The sequence below is a fragment of the Venustampulla echinocandica genome, assembly GCF_003357145.1.
Source record: "Venustampulla echinocandica strain BP 5553 chromosome Unknown scaffold_0, whole genome shotgun sequence".
Classification (NCBI taxonomy): Eukaryota; Fungi; Ascomycota; class Leotiomycetes; order Helotiales; family Pleuroascaceae; genus Venustampulla; species Venustampulla echinocandica.
The window spans coordinates 5182437-5204237 of NW_022474205.1; the positions used below are offsets into that span (position 1 = coordinate 5182437).

Here is a 21801-nt window from a genome sequence, read left to right on the forward strand (position 1 = left end):
CAAATTATTTGAGAGTATTTTTGACAAACGCCCAACAGTCTAGTGCATCATGGCCATTGATGCTACCCTGAGCGAGAAGCTGGGCGAGAAGGCTGGCGAATCCACAATCTCCGACCACCCTGAGAATGGCAGTATTGGGAAGGGTCATCTCGGTCACATCAAGGGACAAGATGAGGCCGGGAAGTATGCTCATACGACAGCGATGAATATTGACGGAGCAACAAACAAGAGAATACGCAACAAGATCGATAGGCATCTCTTGCCATGGATGTGTGGACTCTACCTATTGCAGTACCTCGACAAGACGACACTCTCCTATGCTGCGGCCATGAACATCAAAGAGGATATGGGTATGAATGATGCTGAATACTCATGGTAGGTACTTCTATAAGCAGACACCAATTCGAAATTCTAACGCGATAAAGGGCTGGTTCTATCTTCTATGTCGGGTACCTTGTTTTTGAATACCCTCACAATCGCCTTTTCCAGATTCTGCCCATTGCTCGGTACCTAGGCTGCGTAGTAATGATTTGGGGTGTTATATTAGCTCTACACTCTGTATGCTTCAATGCTGCTGGAATTCTGACAGTAAGGTTCTTCTTAGGAGCTTTCGAAGGTGCCGTTACAGCAGGTTGGTCTTCGTTGCCGCGTGACTGAATTTATCGATGGTAACTCTCGGAGTAGGCTTCGTTTTGATAACGTCTCAATGGTATCGTACGAGTGAGCAGACTTTCAGAACAGCCGTATGGTTCACCTGCAATGGCCTTGGTCAAATTACTGGTGGGGCGCTAGCTTACGGAGTCGCTCGTGGATTCCGAGAGAACACGTCTATTCACTTCTCGGCCTGGAAGGCCCTATTTATTCTTACCGGAGGTGTCTCGTCTGTCTATGGGCTCTTCATGTTCTTCTTTGTTGCTGACTCGCCAGTCACTGCTAAATGGCTGACTGAGGAAGAGAAGGTGATTGCAGTCGAGAGACTGCGAGGCAATCAGCAGGGTATTGGAACCAAGGTCTTCAAGTGGTACCAGGTCAGGGAGGCGTTTACTGACATACGCGTAAGTTACATTACTTCCGGTATAATGAATGCTGTAACTAAATTTTATGCAGACATACCTCATTTTCCTTTTCACAGTCACTTCGAACATCCCAAATGGTGGTATTACTGTGTTCTTCACACAGCTTATTCAAGGCCTCGGCTTTGATGCCGAGACCACCTTCCTCCTTTCCATGCCAGGTGGTGGAGTTCAGCTGATCGCCAACCTCGGTATACCATTTGTCGCCTCCAAACTCGGACATCGATACCTAGGAGCCGTGTTTGCCCTAGTGGTTGGTCTCTTTGGTATCAGTTTGATGACTGGTCTTGCCATGCATGATCCCCTGAACGCCACCGCCGGTCAACTTTTCGGATACTGTAAGCTTGCCCCGTCCCCTCGAAACAGATGTCCAAGCATCTAATATAGTGCATCATGAACTGACCCGCTTCGCAGATATTGTCATCGGAAATTCCGCGACTGCCTTGATCTTGATCCTAGGCACAATTTCTTCCAATACCGCGGGGCATACAAAAAAGACAACTGTAAACGCAATTTCGCTCATTGGTTACTGTATGACGACCCTAACTACTAGTCCTGTGCTATATGCTGACAATCGCGACAGGCATTGGTTTCCTCATTGGCCCCCAGACATTTCAAGATGGTCCTTACTACTATAACGCGAAGTACAACATTATTGTTCAGTGGTTCTTAGCTGGATTGTGCTGCCTGGCGCTTCACTTTGTGAACAAGAAAGCAAATAAGAAGCGAGATGAGCTATTCATGGCTGATGGCTCGCCCCCTCAGCCAGCCGGTCAGGAATTTTTGGACTTGACGGACAAGGAGAACAGGTACTTTAGGTATGCGCTGTAGTTAATCCATAGACCAGACTTTGTGCCTGTGGATATAAAAATACACAGGTATGTAGGACGAAGAGATGTTCTATTCATGAAATATGAACTGGAGAATACACAGGATCTCTCGCTATAGTTCCCACATAATAGTAACGTAACAAGAGATATTACCAGCTACCCTTCTCTATACCTGCTAGCGCTCCCTTAATTTGTTCAACAGTAATAAACCTTAAAATAAGTTTGTACCTAACTATATACCCGGAGTATATCATTCCTTCGAACACCAGGCTAGAACATAATGCTGGCTCGCTTAAAGACGGAGAGCCTCTTTCGTATTTAGAGTCAAGAAACCAAAGTCATCGCCTCAATCAAGTGCGGCTTTTTGCAACTTAAAAGCATATAGTTATCAATATATAGCTTTCTAAAGTAATTAATCCGATTTCTATATTATAAAGCAAAATAATCATCGACTAAGGTACAGTAAATAGGTACTGCGATTACTAATCGTCGGCTCAATGGCCAATAGCCGATTACTACTTAGCCGACGACTTTGTTTATCTCGACTACAGTTAAACCCACGTACCTATTTTACTTTAAATGTTATTGTCACAGCTATGGTGGGCTTCATCAAAAATACCGCTAGGGGACCGAAATATGTAAAAATATTGCCAATCGTCCAAACCCTGTACGAGCTACATGCGGAGTACTCTAGCCGACTATTATATGTCCCACAGTGAAACCTCCACAGCCAGGGTATCATACCAACTATGTTTTGGTAGATAACACTGCTATCTGTATTAGTGCCGGACATACGCGTGCAGCGCAATAGTTTCTCGGTGACCTCCATGTCCCCCCACCAATGCAGTTACGAAGAGGTTTGTAGAACATGCCGATCTCCGAGATCATTTACAGAAGTAGTTCAATATTTGGAGCTCTGTGACGGCTGAGAATGAATCGTGATTTCTTGGTCTTCTCGAGCCTGAATTCTACTTTGTTGACATCACAGTGCGATTAATTTGAAACTCGACGTAATTCAATCGCTGCAGAAGTACCCTCTCAGACGACCACCATGACTATTGCAGAGCAGCCCTTATTGACGATGGAGCACCCATTCGTGAAGACGATAAACTGTCAGGGACCTCCCTACGAAATCGGCTTCACCCACGGCAGTAACGCCTCCAATGAAATCCACACAAATATCAAGACTTATACTCTCTTCTTCGCTGAGTCGGCCAAGATAACATGGCCAGAAGCACGGGACCGTGCACTCTCTCAATTCCTCCCGACTTTGGAGAAGCTCTATCCGCAAATTCTGGAAGAATTAAAGGGCATTGCTGACGGAGCCGGAGGCGGCCTAGTCATGGCGGATATCCTGGCCTTGAATATTCGGAGCGAGATTGCACTCACCAACTATACGGACGGCTGCACCTCTATCGGGCAGAAATCGCCATCAAGCGGTGCCATATATCTAGCCCAAAACTGGGACTGGTTAGAAGAGCTGAAAAATGGGATGGTATTCTTGCACATCAAACCTGAAGGATCAGACGTGGAGATGAGGTTCCTATCAGAGGCCGGAATTGTAGGAAAGATTGGGTTGAACTCATATGGCGTTGGGTTGTGCATGAATGCCTTGCGGAGCGGCGCATCGAGCACGGAGAAGCTGCCGGTTCACTTTATGTCGAGGAAGATCCTTCAGGAGGCACATACGTATGAAGAGGCGCTGTTGCTGCTCGAGAAATTTGGGTTGGCGAGTACGGTCAACTACATGATTGCTGATAAGAGCGGGAGGTACGGGGATATCGAGTGCTCGCCACTAGGTAACACGATCACAAACCCAGATCTAGGCTATGTAGCACACACAAACCATCTATGCGGAGTTGGACTCCCCCCCAAGCTCCAAGACCATCCGTCAGCAAACTCATTTGCGAGATTGAATAGGATGATGGAGCTGACAGAGCTGGATATAAAGGCACATGTGGCTCCCTCTTTTGAAAGTCTGCGAGCGAGGCTCTCTGACGAGCAAGGAGCCCCGTATTCAATTTGTCGGGATAGACCACCGGGAGCCGTTGGCATGGAAAGGATGACGACACTGAGTACGGTCATCATGGAGTTGACGAGTAAAACAGCAAAGGTGACGGTCGGGCGGCCATGTGATGACTTGCCTGTAATAGAGTGGTCGTTTTGAAAGAGAAATTGCTGGTTAGACTGCTTATGATATGAAGGGGTTTCATGCACTTGATTCGAACTTCGAGGAATATCATCTATTGTTAACAGCTCAAGATCTATGTTAGCCCAACTACGGTAGAACTTTGTACTAAGAGCGCATTATGCTGTATATTACTCTTCCATGAAGTTTAATCTAAATGCTCAAAGAATCATTGCACTAAAATAGCATTGTAGATTGTTCTCTCATTGGGTTTAATACAAATGCTCAATAAATTGCTGCTCGATTCCCAGCCGCCTTAATCCCGGCTGTGGTGTAGTCTTCATTTCCCCTCGCCCTACACATGAACGACACCACCTCAGAGCTTGCTTGAGATACTACCGGCCGCAACGAGAAGTCTTCCCCCGTCAATTACGATATTGGTACCGGTCACGAACCCTCCAGCCGGAGACGATAGATACAAAGCTGTGGCTGCCATCTCCTGCTCCGTGCCTGGTCTCCTGGCAGGCATCTGACCCGCGAACCTCATGTTTGATTCTGGATGATTTGGATCCATTGGATTTAATGCACTGGGAAACAGCCCGGGGTTAATGGAGTTGACTCGGACTACGTCGTGTCAGCTGCTTTCACAAAGAGCCTGGAACAACCAGCATACTGTAGTGGTCTGCGAATTCAGACGCCATGATCCGGACAAGATGGTCGATGGCTGCTTTCGACATCTGGTAGGCAGGGACAAATTGTCCATTGTGCTGTATTGTTACCATTAGATTTGGACAATTTTCCTCTCTGAAGTAATGCAATACGTCTACTCACTTTACTGGCCGCGCTGCTAACCATAATGATCGAGCCTCTACCACCACCCTTGGTCGCTGCCGCTCCAACCAGACCCAACAGGCCTGCCACGAGAAAGTACTGGGAGTATAGGTTGATCCGAAAAGAATAGTCGAGGTCCTGAAATGACAGTGACTGTGTCGCCTCAACAAGTTTAAGTAGTGATTCGCCAGGCGTGAAGGCAATCTTGTTCACTTTGCGCACCCCGGCACACATTACAAGGACGTCCACTTCTTTGTGGGAGGCCTTGATCTCAGAGACTACGCCCGCGACACCGGATTCCTGGCTGAGATCTCCTTGGACTCTGCTCAATTCGTCAGCGCTACCATTTGTGATCAGGTCTGGAGGCTTGCGTCTCGACTTTGCCAGGAAGCTTCAGTTCCTTCTTCATCGCCTCCAACTCAGCCTTGACGCTGTCTAATCGATCTTGAAGCCAGTCGACAAGAGTCACGGATGCTCCATTGGCAAAAAACCCCTTTGCTATCATTCGTCCAATACCACTGCCGCCGCCCGTGATCACCGCGGTCCTGCCGGTCATGGTGAACATGTTTTGTGCCTGGTATTCCGCCATGTTTGCTGTAATGTAAACCAATATCCCACTCACTTGAAGCTAATTTGACGTTCGGACTGGTCAGAAGGTTGCCTCTGTTGATGAAAGAGTTTCGTCAGTCTCAGCAGTTATTAATCTCCGAGGACTTCTTGATTTGGTAATACTGGCTTCTGGATTGTTAAACGTGGTAGGAGCATAATTTTGCAGTTAATAATTAGTAATATTTTCAATCACTAGTTTCTCCATATGCGGGTTTAGAGCTCGCGGAACATACAATGTGTTTTCTATATGTGGGGCGAATTGAAGTCTTATCGCGAGGTTCGTAACACTTCCCCGCCCAGTTTCCCCAAACCCCCTAGCAATTATGACGTGTGTGCGCCTATGCCATGCTGCACGGCAAACCACCGATAGATGGGGGTGAAAAGAGGCGATATGGCCAGCCCCGAGCCCATAATTATCAAGTGCAGCGGCGGTGGTTGCGAAGGAGATGTCCGTCGCGGGAGATGTCCGTCGCGGGACACATATCCCACGGGCTCCTCCGGCCCGACGGTAAAGCCTGTGAGATATGTGTTTATCAGTTTGTGAGCGGGGCCTGACATGAGAGCTGGGATTTGGAACACCAGAGTCCTTACTTGATCAGGCCGATACACTCGTGGAACCTATAACGGCTTTCATTCACATTATTGTGGTTGCTTATCCCGAAGACAACCATAGCTCTCAGCAACACTCAATCATGGCCTTGATAACGCTACTCACGCCAAACACCATCTACGTGGCTGGTATTGTTTTGCTGACGTCTCTATTCATCTGGATATACAACCATGCGTTCGGGACGGACTTACCCAAACTTGCTGGTATCCCTGAGCTTCCAGGCTCAAAACCATTCTACGGGCACCTGAAGGTTTTGGGGAACGACCACGCGTCTGCTTTTCAAAAGTATGGAGAGGAGCAAAAGGCCGACATCGTCCAGGCACGGCTCGGAAATCGTCGCATTGTGGTCTTGAACTCATTTGAAGCTGCACAGGACTGGTTTGTCCGGAACGCATCTGCAACCATCGACCGACCACTGTTCTATACCTTTCATGGTATCTTGAGCACGAGTCAAGGTATTAGAATAGTATAATCCCGCACGGTTTGAAGCCTGTAATACTGACACCGATAACAGGGGGCACCATTGGTACTGCACCATGGTCCGATAGTGCCAAAAGACGAAGGACAGCGGTGGGAGCTGTGATGACGAGACCTGCTATTCAGAAGTTATCTTCTATGCTTGATCTGGAGTCAAACGCTGTCATTGAGGATATGTTCTTGGCATCGAAGGAATGCAGTGGAAGAACAGACGTGCCAATCGATCCCCGTATTTTCTTCCAGCGACAAGCTCTGAACTTAACTCTCATGCTCTGTTACGCAAATCGCATCTCTGGCATCGACGATCCTCTTCTATTCAGCATTTTAGAAGTTGCACACTCGGTCTCTAGGTAGGTAATAACTATAGTGGGCATAAAACCCTTCTGACCAATCTAGTTTCCGCTCTACGAACAACAATCCCCAGGACTACGTCCCCTTGCTGCGTTACCTCCCGGCAAATGAACGCACCAAGACAGCTGTTGACGACCGCAACCGTCGCGACGTCTGGCTCGACGAGCTCCTGAGCAAAGTCCAGCTTGCTGTTGATGAAGGTAGATCCGTGCCTTGTCTCTCAGAAGGTCTTCTGAAAGATAAAACCAATGCCAAGCTCACAAAAGGTAAGTCAATTCTCCTCGAGGCATCTCTGAATGTCTAACCGCTAGCCAGAGGAAATCAAATCCATCAACGTCTCTCTCGTCTCCGGCGGCTTCGAGACCCTCTCCACTACCTCCATAGCCGGCCTCTCCTTCCTCACCACACCCTTAGGCCTAGAGATTCAAGAACGAGCCTATACGGCCATTATGGCTGTGTATAGCTCCCCTCAAGACGCATGGGAGAAGTGCGTTACTGAAGAAGCGGTCCCATACATGGTGGCGCTCGCACGAGAAATGCTACGGTATTACGCCGCCATACCGCTCCTCCCGCCTCGTCAGACCATGACTGAATTCAACTGGAGGGGTAAGGTAATTCCTAAGGGTTTGTCCGTATATGTCAACGCACAGGCAGTGAATCATGATAAGACAGCGTATGGGGATGATGCGGACGAGTTTCGACCGGAGAGGTGGCTTGATGGCAGGGAGAGGGACCAGCCGGGCTTGCCTCATCATTATTCATTTGGGGCAGGAAGCAGAGTTTGTCCGGCAGTAGCTTTGAGTAATCGTGTAATTTACGCGACTTTCATCAGATTGATCGTGAGCTTCAAGGTGAAAGCGAAGGAGGGTGCTGAGCCGGTGACGGACTATGTGAACTACAATGAGGATTCAAGTGCGCAAACGGCGATGCCGAAGAGGTATCAGGTTGTTTTGGAGGAGAGACAAGGTAGGGATGTCTTGTTGGGGAATATTGCAGGAAGCAAGAAGAGGACGGAGAGCCTCGGGTTTTAGAGATCCAGTGTGCGATATTATATCCAAGATGGACTCGAATCGGAAAGAAATCCTGGAATGCATACGTATTATGAAATGATAACCATATTGTTATTCCAACACGCCCCATAATAAGCTTAAAAATATCTCCCAGATTTCCACATATACCAATCCCTCCTTCCACCGTTCCGCAAAGCTTACTAGAAGGGTTGAACACCTAGTGAGCGTTCTCATGACATGATTCATTCCGATGTTCGACAGACCACCAGTTGAGCTTTGCTTCCGTTTCATTATGATGAGATATGTGGCCCATACAGCACCAGCTTCGAGAACGCGTTCAGCCGCCATCCAGATGCTGATGATCTTGTTCACTTTCGAGGACTGGAAGTATTCATCAATTATTTTGCGAGCCGATCTGCCTATCGTGTGAAGCAAGTTAATAGCGGTAGTTGGTAATGGATAATCAGAGAATATCTCAGTGCCTTTGGACGTGAAAAGCGGATGCAGGGTTAGATAAATTACTGCAGCAGGTAAAGTAATATCTGCGCCAGCTTGGCTTATAGAGGCACGAAGATCAGAAGGAATCAGAGATTCGAAGTGTTCTTGCTGTGGGAGAGGTGTAGTGCAGAAGCTTTCGGTGATGTTACGAATGTTGGTGTAGAGGACTGAGGGGTCTACTTGGCCACGCGAGATTGATGAATCCAGGACATTTACACTCGACCTCATTGCACAATATCTCGATGGCCGCCTAAAGTGAATGGATATAGACCTATCATCTTGTGAGCTAGGTGCTCTGCAATGGTTCCGCCTCCAATAATGCCACAACAGCTTGTCAGGCAATACTTGTATTTGCGGTGGACTAGCGAAGGGATTGCCATAACGTGACGGTGACAAAGAAACGGTGCTCACCCCTCTAGTTTTAGCAAGGAATATTCTAGGCGGTGGAAATCAGCATCCAAGCCTTGGGACTGCGCTCGATACTCTGCCCGAAGCTCTACCATGCTTGCCAGTGCCCGCCCCAGAAGGCCCCATGTCGCCCCATTGGAAGTAGGACCTATTATTTCGCAAATAACTGAGAAACACGCTGTTATGATGCTTCTACTAAGAGTCTGGATATTGGCTTGCGTGCTACCTTGCTGCGAAACAGCCCTCAGAGATTCTCTGTATGTAGTGGATATGGTCGACAGCATTGGGTCAATATCCCTTGATATCAGTGCAGCTGATATTGCAAAGATAGCTGTCAAAGCCACACCGTCTGCGTGTGCTGCATTTGTCGTGCTCCACCGCAACGGATTTTCCTTCTCCAAAAGGCTTGCCTCCTGGTCGGGTGAGAGCAGTGGATACTCTGGTTGAATGACTTTCAAGTAATGCTCAACCATGGCTCTCTGCATCGAGGGAGTCACTGTGGTTGCCAGTTCTATCTTTCTGTGATCCAAGGTCACCGGAAAGTTCTGGCGTGGGCCATGGTCATCAATTGAAGGCGAGGGGTTAAACAAGGGCGTGACAGTCGTCTCAAACTCAGGTCCTTTATGAGTAAAATGCCATTCCACGATGCCCTTCAGTAGGTGTTGCATCATTCTCGCAGAGCTTCCTGGGCCAATATACGCTGTGTGCGCACCGGCCGAATCAGTGAGGAGCCTGCTACCTCCAAGGTGGTAATCAATCATGCCGGGTAGGATCGTCTCAGGCGTAGTCTTAGGATCTGCGGCGAAAGACCTCCTATTAATAATTTTGATCTCCATTTCCAGCTCTTCTACATTTTTCTGGAGGTCGTAGCAGTAACTGTTACACCGTTAGAAAATCTTGTTGGCTAACAGCAGACATAAGACACCTACCTGCGGGGTATCTCTTGCTGAAGGGACTCATCGTAAAAGAGGCACTCAACGTCAGCAATTCGACAATTTTCACATCCAGGAAGATCCAGGTCACACTTCCGTATTTAGTAACACGTGTATAATAAGCCCACGGGATACTGAAAACCCACCTTTATTCGTCGTTTGCGGCATCTCTTGCAGGTTTGCAAAGCCATCCTTATCAGGCCTGCCTATTAATGGCGACGTTCATCGGCGTGAGGATGATGGAGTACAGGTCAACGTGTACAGAGGAGACTTGGTGACCTTGGTAATGCACGCGAAGATGATAAAGCCTGATGTGGTTCTGAAAGAATGAAGGTGGCAATTCAATACCTCCGTACAAAGTACAGCTCATCATTCGTTGAAGTGGGGAAGGGTGGGGTAGCCCTTGGCGGTGCTAGATAGCTCAAGCACTAACATGAACTTCTCCGAGCATCGACCCGTCTTCTCTAGAATGTTCCCCCTCGACAGATAATTTCTTACCAGCTTAAGCAGCTTATCGACCAACTCTAGCTTGAATAGCAGTTCTCGATTCTGCCGCTGCGACTTCTGCATGTGAAAGACTCGAAAAAGATACCATCCCGAATCACAATGGGAAGCCGTCGACCAACTAAGGCATGTGCAAGATGCAGAAAGAAGAAAATCAAGGTAAGACCACCTCTTAAAGCGATTAGACAAATACTTAGATAACTAGTGTGACTTTAACTTCCCCTCTTGTGGCTCCTGTTCAAAGGTTGATGTAGAGTGCCTGGGCTTCAATGCTGTCGAAGGGATTGACCGACCACGAAGCGCAGTCGCGCACCTAGAGAACAGAATAGCCCTTCTAGAGACCGAGCTCGCGCAGCTCAAGTCAAACAATCAAACACCATCCCCCCTGGAAACTGTCAATGTTGCTGTTGATAGTCTGACGATGCGTTTAGCAGACGCAATCGGGAGCCCAAGTCGACGAGCTAGGGCCCCTAGATCTTCCCAAAGTGACCTTCCTCTTACTTCTGAGACGTTCTTGTCACCAAGCACAATGCCCCCTCTAAGCCAAGGGTATGAGAGCCCGAGCTCGACAACCCCTTTGCAGACTATGACAATTTCATCTGTCCCAAGGAACGTCATCGATATAATGTTGAAAAACTATTGTTCAATATGGCTTCCTCAGTATCCATGTGTAGATGAAACAAAACTATATGAAGCCTGCGATCGCATATACAGCGATGATGCTCCCTCAAACTTTGACTGCTTTAGCGTAGCTATAACCCTCGCCATCAGTGTATACTCTATCCATGGATCTCACGAAATTTACACAGCCTTACTGACAGCATATAGGCAAACACCTTAATCAAGCATGACGAGGGGCGAGCAACAACTGCTGCAGAGGGGTTCTGGGCTTCAGCCGCTACGCAGCTTGATCACATTGCCGAAAACACCTGGGAGAGAGTTCAAGCTCTACAGCTGATGGCCCATTATGGTTTGCTGAGCCCGGGACTTGTCGTAAGCCCTTCCTGTCCATATATTTACTTTTACCCCTATTCCCTTTCCCAAAATTCCCTGGGTGCGAATTAGCTGGTTGGCTAAATCAGTTACAGAATTGCAGTAACTGTGCTGCCGCCGCAACAAGGTTATGCTTCCAACTTGGTCTACATCGCGAGCTTCCATCCCACGAGCAATCGCTTCATAGCAGGCAAATCTTAAATACTCGACGTAGATTGTTTTGGACCTCATATAGTATCGATGCGTGAGTCATTAATTGTTTATCTACGAGGCTTCGACTAACTTGACAGTGCTGTACACTCTCTCAGTCGCCGGCCGTTCATTTGGCCGAATTCAGCCGTCACAGCAAAGGTGTGGACTAGAATTCTTCGAGAAGAGGTCGATACTGATAAGGCCAGTATCCTGAATTTATATCAAGCCCTCGACTCGGAAGTCAAACCTCCACCACAGCTTATATCTGGTCCCTTCGGCAGATGGAAACAGAAATTACCCTGACGATGCACCACCCCAACGTTGGCTACGATGATGCAGTTTCTGTGCAGACTTTCCCCGAATGGTTCAGCAATATACATGATCGATTAGACAGCTGGTATCACTCAGTAAGAGAAGATACTGAGGTGTCAGACAAGATTCAATTCTACGAAATTCATTATCGCACGCAAGTTTTCCGACTAAATACATTATCTGCCCGCTGTCCAGCGCCAACTTTTGAAATGCGAACAAAAGCTCTGAAATCTGCATTGATGCTAATAAAAGATTTATATGCTATGCAGCGGCTTGGGAAGTTGTTTTACGTCTTCCACTACTCCCACTATGTCGTGGAATTTGGATTGAGTCTCTTAGAGACCATTACTGCTGGCGCCGAGGACATCGGAAAGCGACCAACCCACTTAGACAACATTGATGTTGCCTTGTTGACAGGAGCTGTGCGATCTATTCCAGCTCTGCTCCAGCAATTATCCTATCGCTGGCCGCCTCTACAACAGACAGCGTCAACTTTCGATAGCCTGTCTGCCCCTATCCTCCAGAGCCTTGAGAGATATTCCGAGGGGGATCACTTGGGATATATTACAACTCCTTCTGTCAAGCTTAGGATACGGCATCTCTTGATGGGCTCATTTTTAACGAATTCAGTTCATGAGCCACTAGTAGACACGGAACAGCAAGATGGGTCGGTGTTTGTCCCGGACAACATCGAGACGCTATTCGCAGTACCACCACTCCTATTACCAGACGGAGAAGCAATTTTCCATATGCAGCAACAAGTTCCGATTAATAACAGTCTTGTTGCTATAGATCCTAACCAGGCCCTTCCATCCCAAATATTTGACCGGAGTTGGTCCATTGATAATGCCTTCCAACACGGGTATAATCAAACTTATCCAAATACAGACCTTGGAACTGCAGGATCAGTTACAGATGAGAACTTCTTTTGGGACATAGCTGGCTTAAATACAGATGATATATTTACTGCATTACTTGAGGGTCGGGATATTTCCTAGAATTATAGACCAAGTAAGGCTACAATCAATATATATAGCATGTCCCCAAAAGTCCGCGCGCAGCTGAATTACCCCACATTTTCAAGGTAATTGAACTGAACTAAATTAATTATAAATCAACTAACTAATATTCTAATATATTCAAATTAATATAAATCGAATCCCTAGCTTAATCCCTTTTGTTTAACTACTTTAGTACTTCGTACACTACTCTTACGAAGCTTTGAGAGCGTCAATTCTCTTTTATATCCCTAAAGTAAGTATACTTAATAAGTTATATTCTAGTAACTCTTATACTTCTTTCGTAGCCTGAATCAAGAACGTCTTAGTCGTATTATTATTTTTCATAGTGTATGTTAGTATTATTATTATTTAGTATAGCTTCTCGATAGTAAGTTGTTCTAATTACTAAAAGCTTGACTTCAGGGTGAATCCGGTTATTCGAGGATAGCTAAAACCAAGGCTACGAAGCTCACAGATCCGCGACTATAATTGAGGGCTTAATTCAACTCCGCGAGCTATTCTTACTATTGTTTACTGTTGAGTTGTTGTGAGAATTAAAGGGGCTTTACAAGCGGCATTATAACAATAGCCTAATTAGGTGTAGGCGCTGGGGCTGTGCCAGGGGGAGGGGCAAATTGGACACTAGAAAAGGAACAATTATTTGACTTCGAGAGATTAGGGTTCTTGTTCGTCTTCGTAACAATGCAAGATATTGGTCGTGATACGGACGGCAGAACAAGAATTCGATCTCTCCGATACGGATTTTCCTCGGAAAGTGAAAGAAACAAGATGCGAACTTTGCAATACAGAGGCCTTTTGGATAGTTTAAACTTTTCACTTATGGCCCCTGTGGTATGTGTTCCATATTGATCTGCTTCCTTAAAGTGTAAAAATTAGCGTTAAATCAACTACTTAGGCTTGTCATGACGGACGTTCTATCTCAGATCGCAAGGGAAAGGCCCCAACTTATCTCTGGCCAAGAAGCGGATAGAAGAATGCATGTCCAATCATCCGAAATGTGAACAACGAAAATTAGTCCAAAATCCAACTCGACTCCTAGTTCTTCAAGATTCTGATCGGATAAGACTACTTGAGTTACCGCGACGCTCAGAATTGCTGCATTATGTAGCACTGAGTTATCGCTAGGGAGAGCATATGCCGCCCATACTGATAGAGGATAGCTATTCAGCCCATAAAGTGGGTATCGCTCTGTTGTCTCTCCTGCATTCTTTCCAGGGTGCGGTGACTGTGACCAGATATTTAGGAATCAAATACCTCTGGATTGACAGCCTTTGTAATATTCAAAACTCTCAAGAAGACTAGGCAAGAGAATGTGTTGCCATGGCTGACGTCTATTCTAATGCCGTCATGACTATCGCTGCGTCAGACGGATCTGACAGCTCAAAAGGCTTTTTACATAGCTATAGTACTTCCAGACCGGAAAGGTTTGAATTTAAATTTGAGTACAATGATGCAGACGAACATCAAGTCCATCCGGTTACCATGGCTGATAGAAAAGACTTCAGATTCGACAGCGTACCTACACAGTCCACCCCTCTCTCAAATCGAGGATGGACGTTACAGGAGAGACATCTCTCCACACGGATTTTATCTTTCACACAAAGCCATCTTATCTGGGAATGCTGCATGCAATCAGGTTTAGATACCATCACTACTTTATTTCGCCAAATCTCTGTTGATGATGAGTATAATTGGACAGCAAAGCTCGACCGCGGTGATTTGCAGGATAGGGAAAGAGCAAAAGACAAATGACATTGGATTGTCAAAGAATTCACAGAACGGGAGCTGACATATGAAGTGGACAAATTGCCAGCATTGTCTGGTTTGGCTAAAACCTTTTCGACGGTCAGTTTGCGACCATATATGGCTGGATTATGGAAAGAAAGTCTTCCCGGCAGCCTTCTATGGGGGGTGCGCAAACGTAAAAGCCCACACAAGGACAAAGAAAGAGATAATCTTCCTGTGCCCTAGGTCCAGTCTGGTCATGGGCATCGGTATCCAGCTGTAGCATTTATTTTGATGAGATCTGGGGCTCACTCAACTTTGATGTTGCTCTGCTTGATATTCAGACTGCAATAAGGGGCTGCGACCCCTTTGGACGAGTTGAGCATGGAGTGATTCGGCTCCATGGTAGATTACGCTTATTTCGAATAGCGTACAACTGCTCCCAAAGTGCATCTTCAGAGGAAATCTACGTTATTGATCAACGAGATCGAGAATGTGGATCCATTTGTACTGACCATATGGAGTTAGCTCAGCAACTGCGTGAAAGTGGTTCAACAGTAATCATGTTTGTGATACTGATACAGTTTTAGATGTTGGAATCAGGTCTTGGACTGGACTTGCCCTGAAGGAAGTAATTAAAGAATCACAGCCAGAATGCTTAAAGAAAACGTTTATACGCATTGGCTTGGTAACCGGCCTGGATGTGACACTAGAGAGCAACGAGTATAGGCGCGGCCGAACTCTGTTTGATAAATGTGAGCGCAAAATTATCGAGATTATCTAGCTCAAACCCTAGAACAATAGCCCACTGTCGTGGCGGCTCCGAACAGCAATAAGAGAGAGGCTCAAAAAACAAGTTGATTTTGTTCTTAGGCTTTTGAAGATGCTCTTATGCCCATGTCGCATTTAAACTCGGAATATGTTGGGTTATTTTAGCTCTCAAATTACTGCTATCATCTTAGACGACAATTTTTCTCATCAGAGTCGGTTTCCGTCTTTGAGCCTGAGCAGTCGCCGCTCTAACCTGAGTCGAGGGTGAGCGTTCCTGAGTCCTGCTTAAGTATCCTGAGTAGTATAGGTAGGGATCCCTTTTAGTTCCCTTGTGACCCGATTATAGTTTCCCAGAGAAGTCGGCAAAGCAGGGAATACGTTTTTGCACAGATGTTTCTAGGAACCAAACTCGAATCTAACGCTTATCCGCATATAAATAATAACTTAGCCTTAACCCACCCCTTCGAACCCACTGAGGTGTGATAGTATCTGTTCTCGCTCCCGTTTCAGATTTGGATCCCCTCTAGCCTAACTCACATGACTAGGTTATTTAGCTTTACGATTTAATACCGTCGTGGAAGGTCAGGAGATCCTTCTAGGCGTTCTACTATTTATATATGATGAGGTATAGTCTTCCCATAAGTAAGACTACCCTGAGTAAGGGGATACACCTCCGCTTACCTGTCTTGCCTAGGATATAGTCATCCTCGGTCGTGCCACTATCAAGAACGTCAAGTTCTAGCGAGAAGGGTTTAGGGGAGCCAGAAGGGGTTCCGGGGGGAGATATAAGCAAGGAATCGTTTCCTTTTTATATCCATCCATCGAAGTCTTTGGTAGGTAGATTCAATATAGTATTAGTTAATCTCCACGTGTGGACGCTGGTAACGGTCCCCAGCGTACAATAGGCCGCGGCTCTACCATTTCATCGGCTTCCCTGCGCCTCTGCTTATCCTCTTTGTCTGATTGCGCATAAATTTCTCTTCTGGCGCAAGTGCTTGTTGACCGATCCTTGAGTTTGATCTCCCGAGCTGCTTCAGCCCACGGCTTGCCTTTCCCCAAGTAATGCAGCAACATCTGGAGTCCGTCCCAACAGAATTCCGTACTCCATTTCTCTGTTGACTCCGAAATTGGTAAGCACTTCAGTTCGCTGACCCAGTCCGTAGCATCAATCCGTTCTTTGCTGGTGAAAGGCCGGTAATGAAGTGGAAGATTCCAGAGCGCTTCCCCACCCCATATATTGAAGCTGCGCCCGAGCCCTTGCGGTATCGGATGGCGGATTGTGTGATATCCATATCCACTCTGCAGGAGATCTTCCACAATCACCGTGAGCTCCTTGTCGTCCACCACCTCAGGTATATCACTAACTGCAAAAAGACAAATGTCATGTCTATCCAAACTACCAGCTGTCAAGTTCAAGGATATGACGAGTCCGTATGCTGAGAAGACAGTAGCACCAGATGCAGTAAAGCGATGCAGCTTCTCATCGTACTTACTGCCGAGAATGCACCTAGCACATCGGCTCTCCTCATGCGGGTCCTTTTCAGAGACAAGTCCTGTTGCTTCCGAATTGCGGATAAAGGATAGATCTTCCGGCGCAGGTACTCGATCCTGAGTGTAGCGTTTTTTGATCCAATCGCTACGCTGTTTAGGGGGAAGTTCATACACATCGCTGGGGATTATGAACTGCGTCTTTTCCTTCCTCTTACTAATTTTGTGGAATTTCTGGATGAATTCGGGCAATCTCGGCCGTCGAAGACTTCCAAATGCCAAAGTCTCGATGGGTGGAGCGTGGTCGCTCCTTTTCGCTCCGGTAGAGCATACAGAGAGAGGCATATGCAGATGGTAGCCGCGATGAAGAGTTGGCCTGGAGAGCCAGAGTGGAGGCACCGGAGTGTCTCGATGAGCACTGTTTTGCTGCATGATCGTGCAGCCTTCGTCACTAATTGTCGCCCAGGGTGTTGAATTTTGAAATTAGCATGAGTGAAGATAATCTCGAATGCTTCTTTTGACACCGCCAAATACGTTAATTCTCGGACGATGTTCCATGAGATATTTATAAAAGTCTTCGTCTCAATCAGTACATAGAACTCAGAGCAGGTTGATGGTGCCGGGGATTCAGTGGCGGTTCTTGATCTGCCCGTCCAGACCTCTTCTAGGTCATCAAGGTCATCTCCGGTAAGTAGGAGGAGTTCGTTCCATTTCGCAAAGAGATTCAACAGTTGTCTAGCTAGCTCTTCACCTCCTGCTAGTTTCAGAAGCTTTTTCACATTTTGCTCCATGATGAACAGGCCTTCTATCCGTGACTCTACTAGGGCTGCTGAACGCAGTGTGCCAAGCTTTGTATTAGGTATAGGTATACATAACAAACTCTGATGGTCTAGAGCAGGAGCGGTGTCGGGCTCTCCGAAGTCTTGCTCAAAAGTCAAGTCCAGCGACTGAGCTAGGTGCAGCCTGGATCCAGTTGGACACGTTTCTTCGCATAGATATAATATCACTATCGTCGGTCAAGCTGATTTGATCAAAGGTCGATCCAGTCACAAGCGACTTCAGCTGTCTTACAATAGATGGTCGGTATATGTCCGAGCCCAGTCAAAAATATAGTCCATGATAAGGAGAAGTTGCAGGGAACTTTCTTTCGACATTATAGAGCCATCCCAGAGGTGTAAAATATCGTAATAAGAGCCAATAGATTGCCGACTAACAACTAAATATGGAAGGCATTTTTTAAGAAATCTTTGAATTCAAAATTTGACACTTCAGTCGTACATCCAGAATAAAAAACAAAAGTAAAAACCCAATGAGAAGAGTATTTATTTTGATTAACTTGATATTCCGTGATAAAATAAATTGGGAGGGGATACGCACATATTTAGCGGGTTCGCTATCTGAGAGACCACATCCATATACTCTCCAGGCATCGCCTCGATTCGCAAAGGCTCCACTCCGTCCTTAAAGGGGCAGCTCCTCACCAGCTCCCTGAGAGTGACATCGGCGTCGTCAGCAAGTGCGCCTGGTACGGGGTTTGACAAAAGCTTCTCGAAATTATTCGTCTCTTGCAGCCCATAGACTCGATCTGGTTCTTGCTTTGGTAGTTGGGGTCGTAATAATGCATCATGAATGATCACTTCTTGAGTTCGGTCATCGAACAAGGGATTGGTACCGATCTCATAGCTGCGCGGAAGCTAGGAGAGGAAATCGCGGTCTCGTGAGAGTAACATACTAATCCTGTGGCCGATCGTTGGGTGCACAAGTGCATGACTTCCGATTTTTCCTCCGGTCTTCCAGGTTTGTAGCAACCTCGTCAAGCTCATTGATGCAGGCTTCAATCTCCGAACGCCAGATCCTAGCACGACATTTTGGACTTTTATGCGCATTAGTACGGAGTACAGACCAGAGAATTAGCAGCCTGCCTTACCAAGCAACTTCAACACTGAATCTTCGAAGAACATCATTCTCCAAACCGAACCTCCAACCAGCCTCGTTTCGTTGCTGATTGAAGAGGCGACCAGCACGTTTCGCCAACCACTCCGCACGATATTTCGTCTGTTCCCGCCAGGGCTCATCATTAGATCGGATGTCTATACTAGCACAGAAACTGTCGAATTCCTGATCCCCAATCTTGCGGATACTCTCGAACAAGCGCTGATGGGCTGCCGGCCAATGTTGTGCATTTGGGGGCGACTGGATCGTTATTCCGTATCGTTTGGCGAGTCTCCGAAGGTCCCGCACGTTACCATCTTTGTCGTCCGCCATATGGAACGAGTGAAAGCTATAGCTGTTGTTTCGTGATTAAAAAAAATGGGATGTGGCGTGTATATATATATACATTTTCAACATATACAATCGTTCCTGTGGACTTGTCCAGATGCGAGGCTTGAGGTTGGCGGCTATCGTAACTACTGATGAAACCTCGCGGGCGCATTGCGGGGGATGATACCTTAGCCCCGCCTACATCTCTTTAAACCTACCTAAATTTCACAACCTCAAAATAATCCTATAAAGTTGAATTCAGAAGATATATCCAAAATGGGGGGTCGGACACCTCCCAACCCCCCCAGAGTAACCTTAGCCGCTACCTGCGTCAGTGCAAGGAGTGTGAAACGGTGCTTAAGTGGACCGTACACCTAAAATTTTGTATAGCTGACGCTGTAACACAGATCCTCCTAGAATATGGCTCCAACATCAACGCACAGACAAAGTAGAATGTTACAGTTCTTATGTATGTCACACACGGCAAGAATTCCTGTATAGCAAAGCATCTGATCCTCAAGAGCACGGATCACTCCCTTCGCGACCTTGACGGCGTGCCAGCCCTCTTCTACTCCATTTTGAACAACGATGCAGAGACCCTGCGTTTGCTAATAGAGCAAAACGCGGATTTTTCCATTTGGAAAAATACGGGCCTGGCGATCCTGCATTATGCGGCATGGGATAACGATATACATACGGTAACATACCTTATAGGTGCTCGCGGAGGGCAAAATGATAGGACTCGATGTTTCTTCGAAGGCTAGGGGTGTGACGGCTCTTGAAGCTGCACAAGGTCGATTTCAGAGAGGATGGGATGTGACAGATGAGTGGCTTTGGGTGTTCAAGAAGTATTGGAAGGGGTATACAGCCACTAGCGACATCAGTGATCTTGGAACATGATAATGGGGCCATGGAGAATTCAGAGGAGAGCCAAGAGGTCGATGAAGATGAAGATGAAGATGCACTAGAGGAGCAAGAAACACCAGCCCTGGAATTTTAACTCACTCCGAGTACCATAGATACCACGGCTTTGGTGGCGGATGCCGCCGTACTGCAAATATGGAAGAGGGACGCGAAGGTTCACAGTGTGATCTCAACAAAACTGCCCCATAAGCTATCGACTTTTACCAGTACTTACCTGGATAACGACCCGGTAGAACCCTAGAAGATGAAGGTAAGATAGGTGATAAGAACCATGACTCCTACCCTCTAAGCCCAGGGGTAGCTACTAGCGGTAGTGTAATTTTATTTAGGCATTCCTATGAACAAATTCCCCGTTCAGATCATCAGTACCGAAGTGCTAACGACAAATCTTTTCTGCCGATGCATAGAATATTGCTGCTGAAATTTAGCAGAAGAGACACTAGCGGTCTTGCTATTCACTAATCTCGATGAGTTGGGCTGTTGTATTACGTGAAAATAAGTCGGCCTCAAAATTTACAAAAGTTACCAACAATATCTTCGTCTGTGGTTTTTACATCGGTGACAGTTCCCTCTGCGCAAACCCGACAATTCTATCACCCGTAGCTGTGTAACCTACAATGGTTGCTAAAGCTATCTTTCGCATTCTAGCAGCATGCTACCTTATGACTTTGGTCTCGAACTTGCTACAATATCACACACTAAGCTCTGCTCTAAAGCATCTATAATTTTGAAACTTCCGAGTCACATGAAAATGAATCGTGTGTGAAAATGACATTGGATTATGTTCCAGAACATAGCACGAAAGGATTCTACGTGGACCTTGAGCCTCGGCCGCGATTCGGCGAAGATGGCCGGCTTATTGAAACTCATTGCATGATAAGTAAAGATAATATCTGCTGCTGGAGTTGGAGTGATACTTGGTTGATATGTGACGGCCTCTACTAATTGCTCTTGCTTTACCCTCTTTATATTCTACTAATACTAGAAAAGTTATCCTAATGCAAAACTTCAACGCTTACTCCAGCTACTCATACTGTGTCGGCCGAGCTGCGAAGATACCATGGAGGCTTTTGGGCAGAGTCGATGATCAGCTTGAAGTAAAACTCCAATTAGTGGGATGTTGCTTTATTATGAATGATAAAGCGCTGGTATTTTTGGGGTCCGAGTTATTTCGTCATACTTGCACTGTGCATCTAGCAGGGCTACTGATCTTTCCTTACAAGATCCCTGGTTTATTTTCAGGTCGATAAGATCTCCATACCAAATTGTTGAAGCACTTGTTTCAGGTTTCTCTTCAGTAAATTAGTCACACTACGTCACCGTTTGCTTTAATACTTAGTGTGTTCAAACATCTTACCGCCAGGACATTAAGAGTGATACATTCCGGAGGTGTCGGCAACTCTGAAAATTTTAATATATTAGTTATTTTGGGCGACTTAGCATCCTCTGCGATGGATAAGAAGCATGTGCCACCGGTTGATTTGACTTATCCAATTCTTTGTTAGCTTCCTACTCTGAATCCGGAATATCAACTAAGAGATGTGACATCCATTCCCGAGGAATTTGTTATCCAATACGCCTATATTGCGATTCGGGCTGAGTACCTATATTTTTGCTCTAGGCTATGAAGGCCCTGTATTTCCAGGGTGCCGAAGCCTGCCAATTAATTTGTTGGAAAATCATGAAAATAATTAAGAGGGCGGGGTTTCCTCACCAATGCCAAACCCCTATTCCGCCACATACTTCGGTGCAGGGATATTAAGTGCCGAACAAACAAGCTTATTACCGAAGAAACAAGCTCACCACTAGCCTGGCCAAGCCCGCCGGGACATCTGCGGGGAGACGACATGA

General features: G+C 46.5%; 8 protein-coding genes across 8 annotated transcripts; 4 read left to right on the forward strand and 4 right to left on the reverse strand.

Moving 5' to 3' along the window:
* Nucleotides 1-49: 49 nt before the first annotated feature.
* Nucleotides 50-1904, forward strand: BP5553_01602 (MFS general substrate transporter; the record flags this gene model as incomplete). Its single annotated transcript, XM_032010225.1, has 6 exons — nucleotides 50-375; nucleotides 426-631; nucleotides 685-1055; nucleotides 1108-1411; nucleotides 1488-1604; nucleotides 1657-1904. 6 exons carry the CDS (start codon nucleotides 50-52, stop codon nucleotides 1902-1904), a joined length of 1572 nt encoding a protein of 523 aa, XP_031874279.1.
* A 1050-nt stretch (nucleotides 1905-2954) lies between these two features.
* BP5553_01603 (Uncharacterized protein) lies at nucleotides 2955-4070 on the forward strand (the record flags this gene model as incomplete). The annotated part of the gene is made up of 1 exon (XM_032010226.1): nucleotides 2955-4070. One exon carries the CDS (start codon nucleotides 2955-2957, stop codon nucleotides 4068-4070), a length of 1116 nt encoding a protein of 371 aa, XP_031874280.1.
* A 337-nt stretch (nucleotides 4071-4407) lies between these two features.
* On the reverse strand, nucleotides 4408-5451 carry BP5553_01604 (NAD(P)-binding Rossmann-fold containing protein; the record flags this gene model as incomplete). Its single annotated transcript, XM_032010227.1, has 4 exons — nucleotides 4408-4655; nucleotides 4705-4798; nucleotides 4863-5240; nucleotides 5293-5451. The coding sequence occupies 4 exons, from the start codon at nucleotides 5449-5451 to the stop codon at nucleotides 4408-4410; spliced, it is 879 nt and encodes a 292-aa protein (XP_031874281.1).
* A 712-nt stretch (nucleotides 5452-6163) lies between these two features.
* Nucleotides 6164-7940, forward strand: BP5553_01605 (Cytochrome P450; the record flags this gene model as incomplete). The annotated part of the gene is made up of 4 exons (XM_032010228.1): nucleotides 6164-6536; nucleotides 6596-6908; nucleotides 6955-7175; nucleotides 7225-7940. 4 exons carry the CDS (start codon nucleotides 6164-6166, stop codon nucleotides 7938-7940), a joined length of 1623 nt encoding a protein of 540 aa, XP_031874282.1.
* A 90-nt stretch (nucleotides 7941-8030) lies between these two features.
* On the reverse strand, nucleotides 8031-9785 carry BP5553_01606 (uncharacterized protein; the record flags this gene model as incomplete). The annotated part of the gene is made up of 3 exons (XM_032010229.1): nucleotides 8031-8688; nucleotides 8829-9701; nucleotides 9751-9785. The coding sequence occupies 3 exons, from the start codon at nucleotides 9783-9785 to the stop codon at nucleotides 8031-8033; spliced, it is 1566 nt and encodes a 521-aa protein (XP_031874283.1).
* A 578-nt stretch (nucleotides 9786-10363) lies between these two features.
* Nucleotides 10364-12756, forward strand: BP5553_01607 (uncharacterized protein; the record flags this gene model as incomplete). Its single annotated transcript, XM_032010230.1, has 6 exons — nucleotides 10364-10420; nucleotides 10467-11033; nucleotides 11090-11254; nucleotides 11350-11498; nucleotides 11545-11605; nucleotides 11653-12756. 6 exons carry the CDS (start codon nucleotides 10364-10366, stop codon nucleotides 12754-12756), a joined length of 2103 nt encoding a protein of 700 aa, XP_031874284.1.
* A 3378-nt stretch (nucleotides 12757-16134) lies between these two features.
* Nucleotides 16135-17555, reverse strand: BP5553_01608 (uncharacterized protein; the record flags this gene model as incomplete). The annotated part of the gene is made up of 2 exons (XM_032010231.1): nucleotides 16135-17215; nucleotides 17299-17555. 2 exons carry the CDS (start codon nucleotides 17553-17555, stop codon nucleotides 16135-16137), a joined length of 1338 nt encoding a protein of 445 aa, XP_031874285.1.
* Nucleotides 17556-18095: 540 nt separating this feature from the next.
* Nucleotides 18096-19029, reverse strand: BP5553_01609 (uncharacterized protein; the record flags this gene model as incomplete). Its single annotated transcript, XM_032010232.1, has 3 exons — nucleotides 18096-18447; nucleotides 18497-18637; nucleotides 18692-19029. 3 exons carry the CDS (start codon nucleotides 19027-19029, stop codon nucleotides 18096-18098), a joined length of 831 nt encoding a protein of 276 aa, XP_031874286.1.
* Nucleotides 19030-21801: the final 2772 nt, after the last annotated feature.